Here is a 15772-nt window from a genome sequence, read left to right as displayed (position 1 = left end):
ACTAGGGTGACGGTTTGGTGAAAAGGAAAACAAACTGTGGTTCCAAAATAAAGAAGATGGGGAAGCAAGCAGCTCTGGGGCAGCCGGACAGGCAGAGTCTCGGCCTCTTGCACTTCAGTTTCCCTGCCATCCTGGGCCTCCCAATGCTGCATGTGTGACAGACACTGTGAGGTCAGGCACCAGCCACGATGCCTGGTCATTCCCAGCACTTCTGCTAGGAGACAAGCCTCAGCGTCCCCATCTGTAGGGTGGCCACACTCTCTCCTTTCCTTACATGTTACTGTGGGGAATTTCCGAAGGCCCACAGAGTCAGCCGAGGCGGTGGCCCACACCCACTGCCACACCCTTATTAACAAAGCACCGAATGGACTCACACAGGTGACCTTGCGGTAGATCTGGGCAGCGTTCTGGCACTCTGAGTACGGGTACTCCGAGGTGGCCATCTCCAGCATGCACATCCCGAAGGCGTAGACGTCGACGGACTCATCGTAGTGTTCCTCGTACATCTCGGGCGCCATGAACTCGGGTGTACCTGTGCCAGGAGCAACAGACGCAGCAGTCAGGTGGCCACAGCCCGAGAGTGCCAGGAGCCAGTGCCCAGGAGCCCCTCCGCCTCTCGGGGCCACCCAGCCTCCTCCCCTTTGGTCCCATGGCACTCTCAGGACACCCAGCCCCACCAGGTCCGTGCTGGACCCCAGAATTCGAACAGGAATGCTCTACAAAAAGCTTCCAAAAGGTCCACCTGGAGCCCCCTAATCCCAGCATAGTATACCCGCTGCTCAGAGCTGACAGACCATGACCTCCAGGGGACACAACTCTACCCTGGGCACACCCCTCACTCGTGGGTGGATATTGTGCCCCTGAGAACAGGCTCCGCAATGGCCAGCATCCACATACTCCAGAACAGACAAATACTTGGTGGTCACCACAGCTGGTGCATCTTGTAACTGCAAAATCCCAGGAGGCCTGAGTATTCCCAAACGGGAACGGCTAGGTGTGCTGGACACACCCTGCAAAGAGTGTCACGCAGCTCCCAGACTATCATGGCAAAAGACAGTAAAAGAGCAACCACCTGACCTGTACCGCAGAGCCCTTAAGATGGGAACTGCTCAGCGTACTAAACATGAACGAGCAAAACCGTGTTTGCACTGAGTCTTTAAGGATACAGAAACGTAGGGTAGGCTCATAAAACAAGCTGCTCCAGGCCTCACCTGTGAGAAACAGCATTCACAGCCAGAGGGCTCTGCCAGTTGGGGGAGGTGGGGTACAGTAGCTGATCTTCCTTTTACTTATTTCTGGTATTTCTGGGTTTTCCTTTTTTTTTTTTTTTTTTTTTTTTATATCTGGGTTTTCAATTTTTCCTTAAAATTTTGCTCTAATAATCACAAAAACATTTTATTAAAGCAGGTCCAACTTAAGTGTTGAGCTGAATGTAATGAAACAGGATCAAAGACATCAGAGTAAGGCTGCTTTGAAGGTCTATATGTTTGTTGGATTTGGAAGATTTTTCGTAACATTCTAGTTTTTTTTTTTTTTAAAGCAGAAGCAAACTCATACAAACCAACTAATTGCAGTAAAAAGCACATGAGGGGGTTTCTCTTACACGTTGTCTCAATTTTCAAAAACATTAATATTTTGGGTAAAAGTGGGGGACATAAGAAAGTATGTTTAAGTTTACGTGAGGGAATACAGAACTCTAGAAGATTCCGTCAGAAATAACAGGGGTCGAAAGGAGTCGGAGGCACCTGGCACTGGAATTTTGATCCTCTTGGGTTTTTGAACCACATGGTTATACTGAAAATGTTTTGCACTGCCAATTAAGTTGATATTTGTACGTTTCCTTCCATCCCTAAGCCTGTCACAGAGTAGTGCATGTGCTGCCTAGGCAGGAAGCAGAGACGCCACAAAAGCCACAGCAGGGGCATCACAGACAGCAGTGGCCTGAGCACTGGCTCAGAGCCCCGGCTGGTGACAATGTGAACACCTGCTCTCAGGCCCCTCCCTCCCTTGCAGATTGAGGGGCTCATCACCTATCGCCTGGGCCTGGACCATCTCAGTCCCTGAGGCCCACCGCGGTGCAACTAGCACTCAGGAGGTGTGGCGGCTGACTCAGCAGGAAGCCCCACACTGCAGGAAGGAAGGGCCTGCTCTACAGGGCCACTTCAACTGCCCACAAGGCCACCCACACTAACAGAGCCCCATGACACCAGCTGCCAGGGGCTGTGTGGGGCAACACACAGAGGTGGCAGAGAAAAACCACAACTAGGCCCTTTCCTGCTGTAGGAGCCAGCCAAAAGGCTCAGGGGGCGGATCCTGAGGTCTCGGCCTGGCCACCTCTACCACAGGACCACAGGGAAGAGCGTGAGGGGAGCCTCGTTGCCAGGGCTGCTGGAAGGAAGCCAGGAGATGAGCTGGCCACGCCCTGGCACCTTGGGGACCCCACAGCACCAGGGCCTCCAAGAAGGCAGCAGGGTCCTTGGTCTCCTTTGAGATCCAAAAGAGTTGAGACCCACATTCTTCAAGAGAACACCCCAAGGCCCGATGGCCTGGCTCCAGGGAATGGGCTCTGGGGGTGGGGGAGGGGCTGGACCCCTAGCTGTGGACCCCGACGCTGCCTGATAGACACACTTGGACACTGGTACACTCAACTCTTTTCCTTTCCCCTACATAGCAGCCATTTAAACCGAATTTTAGAAACAGCATGTGTGTGCATGGGCGTGTGTGCTCACACACATGTGTGTCCCGTGCACAGTCCCACTCACTGTCCTGCTTTGTGCTTCGCCATCAGCTGCAGGGCCACTCACAAGGGGCCCATGCCCACAGACCCCTTACATACCTTCCACATCCCCAGGGCCCTACAGATGAGGCCTTGCATCCAGTGAAGACTTCGGGTCCCATCTCCCCTCCCCGACCGCAGCTGTGGCCATGGGACCAGGCACTGGAGACCCTGCCTGGAGCAGCCCCCTCCCCACTCCCTCCTGCAGAAGGCAGGCAAAGGGAGGTCCACAGCCTTTCTTCTGCTTTTGAACAGAGAAGTGGCTGCAGCTCTGTGGCTGTGAGGCGGCCGTGCTGGGCCTGGCAGAAATGAGGCAAGGAAGGACCCACTCCAGCCTAACCAACCCGCATTAGGATCTGCCTCCTCTATGGAGATCGAAGCCCTAATCCATAGCCCCAGTGTCCTCATGGTTTATGTTAAAACAAAACCAAACGAACATAATTGGGCCTTGCCCATCTTCCCACTGGACAAGCAGAACCTACCTCCCTCTCTCCCAGCAAGATGGACAATGGGAGACACTCGCTGGGGGTCCTGACAGCCTGGCGCCCCTAAGTGCTTATCTGTAGTGGCCACAAGGTACCCAACAGCCCTCTCCCACCCCTACCTGGTACATTAGCCCATCCAGGCCTACACTCAGCTCTTTCTAGAATAACCACCCTCACTTCTCAGCCTCCTCCTCAGCTCACTCTCTCCGAGCTTGGTTCTATCATCACTGCCTCCAGGAAGCTCTCCAGGTAAGTCAGGCACCTTAGCAGCCCCAGGGCTCTGCACCCCACATGGCCACCTGCACAGGGGTAGACACCCTGAGACAGGACTGCATCCCTGCACCCCCACCCGGCCTGGTCCAGCACATACAAACCAGCAACACACACATGGTGAGGTGCGAGACCCCCTGCAATCAAACCCCGTTGGTGACATCTGGCTCACAGCACCCGAAGTCAGACAGAGACCGGGGTGACAGAACAGAAGGGTAATGATGTTGAGGGTGGCACTCAGGAGTGAGGGCAATGCCTCCCTGAAACCATAAGCTCTCCTAGAGCAGCCAGAGGACCACAGACCCCTCACCTGCCGACATGTGCCACATCTAAGTACAAACCTCAGGCCTGCCGGGAACCCTGATGGCCATGGCAGAACCAGGTCCACAGCACCAACTGCCCCCATCAGTGTTCTGGACCCACAAACTAGTGGGGGGCCTCCTCCTGAGAAGAGGGGGCCTGTGGCCTGAGGCTGTCCTCCCAACAGGATGCCAGACTCCAGGAGGGCTTGGCCCATTTGCCACCGGTGCAGGCACATTGGTGGGCTGCCTGAGCTGACACCACTCACAGGCAGGGGGATGCTGTAATAGAGCCAGGGCAGAGATGCCATCCACAGGATGGGAGTCCCCCCCACCTGCCCGCAGCCCCTTACCCAGCTATACGCCCCTTGCTGAGGACAGTCCTCTCCACCCAGCAACCAGGGAAGTCCTACTAATGGAGCCTCGTTCTCCATGAGCAGAAGCAGCCGAGGACACTGTTGGTCCCAGCCCTTCTAGTCCAGCTGAGCAGAAGCGGGGGTGACAAGGGATATAGCCTGCAGCGCCGTGCCACTGTGGGGCACAGGGCCTCACTGTGCCTGCCAGAGACACCCAGCCTCCTTCTCAACTGCTTCACGCCATCCAAACTGGCAATGTGAAACCATTCCCAAGGGAGCAACGAGCTCATGGGTCAGCGGAAGCCCAGGACCCACTGGCGCCCCAGCTTCCTCCAGTGGGACGTACTTTGTCCCGAAAGTTCACCTCTGAGGCAAGTCATCAAGAGTAGTCTCCTGTCCCCTGACAGCCCATGGTCTGAGACCAGGAGTTACTTCCAAGGCTAAAATTGCCAAACCTGCCTAGAAACTGCCCAGAGGTCCCAGCACTTGCCCCCTCCAGGACGGAAACCAGATCCTCCCCTGTATCACCCACTTCCCAAACAGAGAAGCTGAGATGTGCGTCAGTCTCTGCTTCCTACCACTCAGCTCTCCTGGGGCCTCCAGAGACCTTGTGCCCAAAGGGCCACTGCCTAGGCAGATGTGTCTGCCCCAGGTGTCACATTCCAAACACACTACTCCAACCAGAGCAGTTCCTAGAGATTGTCAAGGGCTTCATTTTCCCCAAATAAGCCACGTTCTGTTCCCAAAAGTGCAGGAAAGGCATGAACTCACTAAGCCCAGAGAGCAACCACTCACTGTCCTGCTGTGTGGCCAGCCCTCCTGCAGGAAGGGCATGCTGGGCTCCATGAACACAGACTAGTTCACTCTCCCAGTCTCCCCGGGCTTCTGGAGCCACACCGAGGCCCTGCACGCGGGTGCCTTCTGGACATCCTGATTCCCTTGAGGAGAAGCTCCTGCAGCCCCTCAAGCACACTCTTTCCAAGGTCCATGAAGACCTTCCTGGGGTCTGGTGAACTGCTAGCACCACAGAGTCAGGATCACCCGGGTGAACACAGAGCATGGAGTGACCCTCCCACTCCCACAGCCTGGGGTACCCCTTCCCCACCAGCTGAGACCTGCCCGGCATCACTTGCCACAAGCTCCCTAGTTCCTCTGTGGTGGGGTCCCTTCCCTTCTCTCAAGTGACCACAACACCCACACATACCACAGGAAGCTGGCACCTGGCCCACCACCCCTGTCGGATGCTCAGAGCTGTTACCTAACACAGGCAGGGAGTTACTACAGAGACCAGCCCAGCCCCGAGTCTGGACAGGGTGGAGATGGGGGATAAGAGCCGGCATGTCCAGCTGGAGTGGGCAGTGTGTTCCCTACCAGGCAGGTCTCCTGCCTGGGTCACCCGAGTCTGGGGTGGACAGCTCTGACACCCAGCCTGAGGCCCCATGCCTGGATGCCTCCTACTGGGCCTCCTGTACAAGTCCAAGGTGACCAGACAAAAGCAGACGCACATGGCCACTCAAATGCTGCCCCGTCCCCATGGGCTCCCAGGGCCTGGGGGGAGAAATGGGCTTACCTATCACGCTTTTGGCGAATGACGCTCTTTTGAGGGTGGCCAGGCCCAAGTCACCAATCTTCACAGACCCAGTCGGCCCAGTGATGAAGATATTGTCACACTTCAGGTCGCGGTGGATGATGGGTGGTGTCCTCGTGTGCAGGAACAGCAGGCCCTTCAGGATCTGACGGCACCAGCTGCGCAGCACCTTGGGCTTCATCACCTTGAATCGCTTCAGGTACCTGGGATGAGGGCAGGGCTCACCAGGCCGCGCCCGAGTAGAGGCCCCTCTGCAAAGCCTCACCTAGTGCCGCCCAGCCTGTCTCAAAGCCCGTCCATTTGTACTTGGTGACCACTTGTGACCAGTGTAGGGAGACAGAGGAAGGCCAGGCAGTTCTGCTACTGGCCAGGATTACGCAGCCAGAGCCAGGCCCTGAGCAGAGGTGGCCAGACCAGGACTGTGGCCCTTCACTTGCTCCTTGCAATTAGAGACCTTGCTACCAAAGCCCCTGCCAAGCACAATCCTGCTCTCACCCTGAATGGTGCCAAGGTCAACTTAGAAGCGACCACAACAGGTCAGGGTCCTAGCCAGTGGATGCTCAGGGTGAGGGTTGGGGTGAGAGGAACCACTGGGGCCAGAGGACAACTTCCAGGTCTCCCTGCAACTTCCCACCTGTGTGACCTGCTCTAAGATGTCCCTAGAAGACAGCAGCAGGTAAGGCTGGCAAATGGCTCTTCCCTTGCCATGCCTTTACCTGTGAAAGAAACTGTCCATGGCAGAGGGACACTAAGGACCTGTCTGAGACCACAGTGTCATAACAATTCACGTGAACCCAGGCTATGGAGGGAAGGTCCCCTGTGCCCATAGTGCTGGGCAGAGCTGCAGGGAGGAGCAACCAGTTGGCACGGCCATCCCTGGCCACTGAGCTCCTGACCCCTCACCTTGCTCTCTTGGGTGCTTGACACCTGCTCCAACCCACATCCTAAGAGCAGCGGACCCTCTGCAAAGCTCCTGCCTACACCGTCCAGTCTGTTGCAAAGTCTTTCCTGCATACTCGGAGCCACCAGACTGTGCCAGATGGCTAGCAGGCAGGAACAGGGCCTAGGTCACAATAAGACCCCCAACAGGGCAGGCAATGAACCATTTCAGTTCACTCTTCCAGTCGTGTTCTGGGGACAGGTCCCATCTTTCATAAGAAGCTAGAGGGAGCCAAATGTTGGAGGAACTGTTGGGTACCTTGGATTTGCTTCCCACTGCCCAGAGGACAGAGACGTATCACCCACAAAGGACACCCGAGACGCAAGAGGCTAGACCAGGAAACCAGCCAGGACAGCCCCAGGCAGTCCAGGGTCTCTATCACCCTCCAGTCGTTACTCTGGCTCACAACCAGACCACCCCAGCCCTGAGCAGGCTGCACTCACGTCTTCAGCGTCCCCGAGGTCATCAGCTCGGTCACCAGCACAATGCACCGCTTGCCCTTGGCGCTGGACTCCCAGAAGTCATAGAAGCGCACGATGTTGGGGTGCTGCAGGCCCTTCAGCATCTCCGCCTCCTCCTTGAACCGCTGCCGCTCCAGCTTGGTGAGCTTCCGGTCCTAGAGGGAAACAGACACACCGGGTGGCAGCCCGTGGACCTGGCCCACAGCTCATCATGGAGGGAGCAGGTGCAGGGGACAGGGGTGCAGGAGGAGGTGGGGACTGGGCCGAGGCCTCGGAGGCACAGCACGTCCCAGCCACAACCCCTGCAGAACCAGATCTTCCTCTCTACCCACAAGCAGGCCACTGACCCTTCAGGCCCCACAACCCTGGACACAGTCCCTGCACAGGGACCTCCAGAGAAAGAAGTGCAAGGAAGCCAGAGACGCTTCACAACCCCCACTGCCAAGCTCACGGGCTTTTTCCATAAAAAACACTTCAGAGACCTTCGTTCCCTCGGTCATCATTTACTTCCTGAGTGTTTGTTAGGAGAAGGAATCATCAGTTTGCTCCTCATGTATACACAGCTCACAGGAAGTGCTTGAGACTCAGGAGACTGAACCAGAAGAGACACTGACAAGTGCCAGAGACCAGAGCCGAGGTGAGGAAGGAAAAGGCCTGACAAACTCGACTCGGCAGAGCCAGCAGGGGGGCCCTCTGGGGCAGGAGAGGGCAGCTCGTCTCCCCTGGCGGCTGGCCACTCTGCCTGGCCAGCCCAGCAGAACTAATCCACGAGCCTCAAAATTAAAACAGGAAACAGCAAGCAAATGCCACCATTGCCTAAAGGACCCCTTCAAAGGTGGGCGAGCTGAGCGTCCCCCACCCAAAAGCTCTGCCCACAGCCCAAGGGCAGGACTCCAGCCCTGAGGCCCACTCCACCCCTAGGCACTGCCTGCCCCGCTCCCATCCCCTCCCCCATCCCTCCGCCTGCTCTACTGCCTCACTATCCCCTATGGATCTGGCCCTTCCCTTCCCAAAATTCTTTAGTGGATTCTTACCACCGAGCCCTCAGAATAAACGGAAAGACACGTGGACTCGAGGCTTCTGGGTGCTTCCAACCCCGTCTCCCCACATTTTTCATCAGCAAGCACACTCAGACCTTCTCACCTCCAGGAACCCAGCTTCACCTCCTGGGCCTGGTCCAAGAGGCCCTGAGGCAATGTCTGCCTCCTCCCACCCAGGAGCCATGAGAAAGCAAGAAAAAAGACTCAAGTGTTCAGATGGCAACCATACACACAATAAGCACAGGACAGAGAGGTTCCCAGAAACTCCAGGGAGACAGGAAGCAGGAGGATTTGGATAGATGGCGGGAGAGATCAGAGCTGAATGGAAACGCAAACCAAGCCCCTGGAATCTATCCAGAGGGCCTCAAAGAACACCAAGCTGGACTCAGTATGGAAGGAGAGGTGATTTGTAAGGTCATGGTAAGAGTCATCTTGTTAAGGAATTGTGTCCCAGATGGTGGCTGCACCCTTTAATGACCCTGCTAGACCCCACCCCGCAACAACACAAGCCCTAAAGGGTCCCTTCGCTCATCATTGAGATGAGACAGCAACCATCACCAACAGAGCCAAACGGTCAAGGGAACCAGGTCAAGGGAACCATCAACACGGCCAAACCCAGAAAAACAAATAATTCGGGGACCAAGGGCAACATTAATTAATGTTCCCACAACAACCCAAGAAGTTGACATGCATACCGAAGAGCAAGATTCTATTTAAAAAGGAACAATCAAGAGAGAGTTTTTGAAAATTAAAAAAAAAAAAAAAAAAAAACTCAAGGTTTTAAAAATAAGATATTCCATTATCCAATGAATCATTAAGTACAAAAAGTTAATCTTTAGATAATAAAATGGAAACCATGCTCCACTCATTAAAATGATTATTTATCTAAGAAAATAAAAGCCAAGCCACAAAATGGAGAAACTAGTCTCAATACATGTATCTAGCAAAGGACTGGGACCCCGTATATAAAGAACTTCTGTAACAATAACAGAACAAAACACTAACAGATACTTCACCAAAGAAGATGCGGAAGCCGCAGTGGTACATTAAGGGTGCTGAGCATCATTAGTCACCGGGAAAGCGCCAATTAAAACCACACTGAGATGCCACTTCACACCCACCCAGAGGGGCCAGATGTAAAGACTGATCATTCCAGCTCCTGAGCAGCCGGGACAACGGACCCCTCCTCACATGAGGCCGCTGGGAGAGGTCCTTAGGCGGTTTACACCTGCTGTGGCCAGCCCTTCCCCTCCCCGAGAACCCGTGGAGAGAAACGAGTCCACAAAGACAGACACAAGGTGTTCACAGCAGCTGCGTTCGCCACATCCTCACCTGGAAGCAGCCAAAACATCTGTGGCCAAGTGCCTGCGAGCTGACCCACGGTATGCCCATCACCATGGGAATGTGACTCAGCAACAAAAGGGGAAAATTCCTGATTCTCACAACACCATGGGTGAAGAATCAAGCTCGATGAGAAGCCAGACCCAAGACCACTTCCAGTATGGTCCCATCTGGATGTAAGAGTCTGGAAGAGACAGAACTAAGGCAAGGGGAGTTGCCACCTGTTGCCTCTGGGTGGGCAGAAGCCAGTTCCGAGAGAACATAGGGAGCGAGGAAATGTTCTACATCGTAGCAGAGGATGTGGGCTACGCACGCGTGTGCCTTTGTCAAAGACTGTCAATGTGCATATTTAAGATTTGTGTGTTTCACTACACGTAAATTACACTTCAACTTTTCAAATGTTTAAAAAAAAAGATGAAAATATTCAAAGATCAAAGGAGAAAAGTAAAAGAAAGAAAAAAAAATGAGAGGGAAACATTAAGAGATACAAAGGAACGGCCTGGAAGTTGAACAACTTTGTAACAGGAGTTCTGAGAACAGACATGAAGTATAAATAGCAGAATAGTATTTCTCCAAACTGGAAGGGGTAAAATAATAGGATAAAAGGGCGTGCTGAGGTCAGATCAGAATAAATGAAAAATGACCCACTTCTGAACCCGTTCCAGTGAAATTTCAGAATCCTCAGGTCTGAGAGCAAGTTCTATCTGCAAAGGAACAGCCCAGCCTGGCAGTGAGTCTCATTGGTAACACTGGTTGCAGGTGACAGGAACAGCATCCTCCAAGTGCCGACTTGGAATTCTATACCCAGCCAAATACACATCTAGCCAGGCCATCAAAACTCATCTTCAGTGGCGCACACCTGTAATCCCAGCAGCTCAAGAGGCTGAGGCAGAAGGATCACAGGTTCAAAGCCAGCCTCAGCTATTTAGCAAGGCCCTAAGAAATTTATCAAGACCCTGTCTCTAGATAAAATATGTGACTCAGTGGTTAAGTGCCTCTGGGTTCAATCCCCAGTATCAAAAAAAAAAAAAAACATTTTCAGACATGCAGGAACTCAAAACTTTACTTCTCACATGTCCCAAGCAAATCAAGCGCCTGGAATAACTTGCACAAAACACATCTTAATGCAGCAGAAAGGATGCAGCCAAGCTGACCTGTGGGTCTCGAGGATGAAGGAAGCAGGAAGAAGATGGCCCCACAGCTGAGTCAGCTTGCTCAGGAAGCCTTGTTATGGTTTGGATGAGGTGTCCCCCGAAAGCTCATGTTTGAGATAATACGAAAAGATTTAGAGGTGAAATGACTGGGTTAAGAGAGACTTAACCTAATCAGTGAATTAATCCCCTGATAGGGATTAACTGAGTGGTAACTGAAGGCAGGTGGGGTGTGGTTGGAGGAGGTGGGTCATTGGGGGTCTGGAGAGGGTATAGCACTCTCTCTGTCTCTCTCTGTCTTTCTCTCTCTCTCTCTGTGTCTCTCTGTCTCTGTGTGTGTCTCTCACTCTGACTCTCCCTGTGTCTCTCTCTGTGTCTCTCTCTCTCCCTGTGTCTCTCTGTCTCTCTCTCCCTGTGTCTCTCTCTGTGTCTCTCTGTCTCTGTCTCTTTCTCTCTGTCTCTCTCTCTCTCTCTCTGTATGTGTGTGTGTGTCACTTTCCCTCCTGGAACCATGTCCTCAGCTGCTTTCCTCCACCACATTCTTCTGCCATGATGTCCCACTTCACCCCAGGCCCTGAGGAATGGAACCAGTCATCTGTGGACTGAGATTTCTGAAACCATGAGGCCCCAAATAAACTTTTCCTCCTCTCAAATTGTTCTTGTCCTTTGGTCAGAGCAACAAAAAAGCTGACTAAGACATCTTCCCACCTCCCATGTCCAAGTCCCTTCCTGTGGGCCTGGTCGCAGACCTGAGACGTCATTCACAACATGAATTATTTTTGCCAGTATTTTACAGCGTCAATCAACAGCAACATGTGAAACATTTCCTTGTGACTTCTAAGCAAAACGTTCATTCTGTGAACAACATAACAACAAAAATTAGAGGCAGAGGAAAGTACCCTGCCTAGGCTACAGTCTTTTTCCTCAGTCCTGGGGATGGAACACGGGACCTGCACATGACACTGAGCTACACTCTCATCGCTACAGTCCTCAATTTTTTTATGTCAGGTCCAAGTAAATTTGATAAAATGAAAAACACGAAAGTCAGAAATTATTAGCCACGGTGCCTTAGGAAGGGCTTGGAAGTGGGAGGACCTCATTGTATCTTCTATGCCACTAGGCTGTTTTTCCCAAGGTGACATGCTGCTTGGTCACTTAAAGGTCAGCCAGGGTGTCCTGGGAGCATGGTCTTTTGTCCCTCACAGAGCTTGTCCAAGTTACCCTCACATGTTGGTTCATAGGCCGGTCAGCCCCATTAGATTGGCAACTCCCTGACAGCAGAACCAACCCAGTTAGTGGTACATTGTACCCATGAATGGAATGAATTCATTAAGTAATCTACTAGGAGGGCTCAAGGTCAACAAGCAAGGTCAGGAAGAAAGCACCTGGTCTCTCCCAGATTTCCATATCCTATCAGAGTCTCACTGCTCTTAAAGGTCTGGGTGCTGAGGGCTGGGCTCCTGGCCCTCACCCAACGGGGCTACACACAGTCCACACCCCAGATGGGAGGTAAGATCACTGGGCCCCATGTCCTTCCCACTGCGTCCACACAGCTCTGGTGGTGAAAACCCCTCAGGCGGTAAGCAGTAGTAACATTCTGAGGCCACCCGGCTCTCACGGGCTCTGGGAACACAGCCCGTGGTCTTGCACAGAAGCAGGACAGCAGCCTCCAAGCTGGGCAGGGGCCACTCAGCTTGAGTCAGACGGCAAAGGCAGAAGACAGGCCAGGTCCTGATGGACCTGTCCAGCACCCCAGGGCCGCCTGGGACATACCTTGGGATGTTTATGGTGTTGACCAAGAGGACCAGAGGGTCCTCTCTGGTCCCTTCCGACGACACCTCAAGGTCGCAGCATGGCTAGAATATCCCCATGGGCAGTGGCTGAAGTAGGCAGCCCCATAGGCAGAGGTAGCATGCAGCACAGCCTGGGGTCCAAGTCTGAGAAGCAGAACTGTTGAGGGCACCAAGTCCCTCAAGCAAAGTACAATCCCTCCGCAAGGCCACCACCCTGGTCAGGAGTCTCCTTGTGGACTTATGCCCAAACAAAAGAGCCCTGGGGGTCTTGTCCAGAACTGTCCTCTGTGGAGAACTGACCCAGGTGCAGAGTTGCACAGGGTGGGAGAGACTGTGGGATCCCCAGGTCCCTGAAAGAACTCAGGCCTCTGGGGCTGGGGTTGTGGCTCAGTGGTGGAGTGCTTGCCTGGCATGGGTGAGGCACTGGGTTCGATTCTCAGCACCACATATGAATAAATAAATAAAACAAAGGCCCACAGACAACTAAAAATTAAAATTAAAAAAAAAAAAACTCTGGCCTCTCCAAGGACTCACCTCCCTCACGTCACTCGGTGCTCACACACACAAATTCCAACACCCCCAGGGACAGCAGACACCTGGGACAGGAGGCTCAGGTCTGCAACGGATACATGTGCCTCTTCCATCCCCTTCACCTCCTGGGGCTGCCCCACTACTCCAGTGTCCCTCCGGCTCCATGCCTTCCTGGTGGACAGGGCCTCCCCGCCCCTCCCAGATCCCCAGGTCCATCCCAGCTGGAGGCTTGCAGGCTGCTCACTGCCCTGTGGGGTCTGGAGGTGTCGGGCTGGGTGTCGCCGGGGGAGGGAGTCGCTCCTGGCTGGCGTCTGGCTGTGAGGGAACCTCAGGAGACCGCAGGCAACAGACGAGAAAACAAATGAACATGTAATTAGGGGCTGTGCCAAAACAGGGTGAAGGGATGGGGGAGCGCCAGCCAGAGCGGCTGGCCCCCAGGAGAAGCCCTCATGGCAAGCAGCTCCCACCCCACCCGGAGCGCAGGAGGCGGCCTCTGGGCAGATTTGAGTGCGGGCATGACTTGGTGTCTCACAACAGGGCCAGGGACAGGGCCCGGGCATCAGGCAGGCCTTGAGCTTGAATGGCTCCGTGGAGACGTCGTGGTGCTCCCCAAGGCCAGCTGTCCATAGCGGGCACCAGCACAGCCTGTGAAGGAGGCAGCTAAGCGCTCGTGGGCCTGCTCCCCCCAGGGCGCAGCGTAAAACCCGTTCCCTCTTCACCTCCATCCTAAGCACTGCAGCTGGTCCAAGCTATTTCTCAAAAAGGGCCTGTTATCTAACCGAAGGCACGCCCTGCCACTCCCAGGTACAAGTGGCTGACATGGACGTGGCCCTGGGGAGCCACGGTCGGAGGACAGAGTGCATCACCGTCAGGCTGCCAACTCCACCAGCTGCCAAGTCCTCCATGAGCACAGGCTGAGGACAAGAGGCTCAGCAGCAAGTCGCCAGCTGGGCCTTTCCAAAACTCAGTCTTCTTTGTCAAAAGTGCCCAGAAGTTTATTGTCCTCTGAGGCAGAAACCTGAACTTGAATGTCCAGCCCCTCTCTCCTCCTGTAAATAATACTGTTTCTTTCAAAGGGGAGGGAGGGGTGGAGGGAGGAGGTGGAGGTGTCAGGTGACTTGAAGCCTCGCTCTCAAAGGCCACCCCCAGCCCCCACCACACACACACACACACACACACACACACACACACACACACACACACACCACAGACACCACACAGACACAGAGGCCCCAGGGAGCTACACACAGGAGAAGAGATGGTGCCATAGAGTAAATCATCTATATTAATTTTAAATGTAAACATCAAAAGCATTAACTCATTCTGGCTTACTTATTTTAAACTGTTCAGGTAAGCAGTAAGTCCAGAGGTTTGGACATCAGGAGTGGCTTGATCAAGGTCCCTCTCCATTTCCAGCATTTTGGCCACATTGACTTTTTAAATGTTCTTTGAAATGTTTTTCATGGAACACAAATGCCACCTCTGTCAGCCGTCTCATAGATACATGAGCAGAATCGCTGCCAACTCCAGCTCAGATTCATATTTCCACTCCTGCAGAACAGATAACGGGATGCGGCTTTTCCTCGGTCTTTTCTGATGGCCTACCACACCTCTCTGCCATGAATTGGCACTTTCTAGAATATAGCTGTTTTTTTTTTTTTTAATTTCCTGTGATCCTAAAGACTCTGAGGGCCAAAGATGCTTTTTTTTTTTTTTTCTGGTTTGAGCAACCATTACCAATTAGCAATGCACCAAAACAAAGAGAACAAATTTCGCCGAAAACGCGTGCTCTACCCAGCTGTACGAGCTTTTCCCCAATTACCTCAGGCATCCAGGGGTGAATTTTAATCATCCTGGAGAGAGCCAGGGCCCAGCAGCGGGTGCCCACCCTGGTGTACGTCCACTGACTCTGAGAACCTTTGCACTTGGGAGCTGGTGGAGGGAGTCTGCCAGAGCACAGCCCGGACTCCCCACACGCCTGCCCGCACGGTGAGGCCAGAGGCTTCATCCTTCACCCCAAGCTCCACAGCACCAGCCGGCCACCCGCAGGGCCTCCTCGGCATTACCAGGCATGCACGGTGGGGTCTGCAGTCTGGCCTGGCAGCTCAGTTTGTAGGCCGGCCATCTGTGGGGACCCCCTGATTCTCTGCAGGAGACCACCTCCCCCATGGAAAACAACATTCCAGGCACTGACAGGGCCAATGTGGGGAGCCAGCAAGCTGTCACCATGCAGCAGGGATGGGGACATTGTAGGAATGACAGAGAGTGGGGACACAGGCAGGTCAGCTCTCCCGAGGCCCAGACCCGTGATGGGGTGTGGCTGATGGGACTGTAAGCCTCCTGGACCCGATGCTGGACAGCACAGCAACGTAACGGCTGGCACGAACTTTCCCACGGACACCCCAGGTCACCCAAGAGCAGCGCCAGCTCGACCGACCAGCCCCAGCTCCCTGCGGGCCAGTCTGTGCCTCAGCACCACCCAGCCATCTACCCAGCCTTCACAATGCTGCCATTAGCAGCTGGGGCTTGGGTGGTGGGTCATCAGCTCCACCGTCTATGGCATCAGTGTCCCGCTCTCCCCAAGAATCAGGAAAGGCCCAAGGTCTCCTCAAGATATGTGAGATGTGTCTAGCCACACATATCCACGGAGTCACCAAGCACTGCAGCTGGCACAGCGGGCCTGACCTGGGCCCCTCTCCACCCCGAGCTGTCCTGCGCTTGGCCTTGGGCCCAGTGGACAA

General features: G+C 54.1%; 1 protein-coding gene across 10 annotated transcripts in view; it reads right to left on the bottom strand.

Moving 5' to 3' along the window:
• The window catches only part of Wnk2 (WNK lysine deficient protein kinase 2), a 120478-nt gene that overhangs the window by 74154 nt on the left and 30552 nt on the right, over positions 1–15772 (bottom strand). For all 10 annotated transcript variants that reach the window (XM_047525942.1, XM_047525943.1, XM_047525944.1 and 7 more), the window contains exons 3-5: positions 7158–7330; positions 5757–5977; positions 375–532 (exon numbers count right to left, since the gene is read on the bottom strand). In XM_047525942.1, the coding sequence (XP_047381898.1) occupies positions 375–532; positions 5757–5977; positions 7158–7330 (552 nt within the window). The remainder of the gene's footprint in view (positions 1–374; positions 533–5756; positions 5978–7157; positions 7331–15772) is intronic.

Source organism: Sciurus carolinensis, chromosome 15, assembly GCF_902686445.1.
Source record: "Sciurus carolinensis chromosome 15, mSciCar1.2, whole genome shotgun sequence".
Classification (NCBI taxonomy): Eukaryota; Metazoa; Chordata; class Mammalia; order Rodentia; family Sciuridae; genus Sciurus; species Sciurus carolinensis.
Note: the sequence above shows the minus strand (reverse complement) of the source record. Positions and strands in the feature narration are given on the sequence as shown.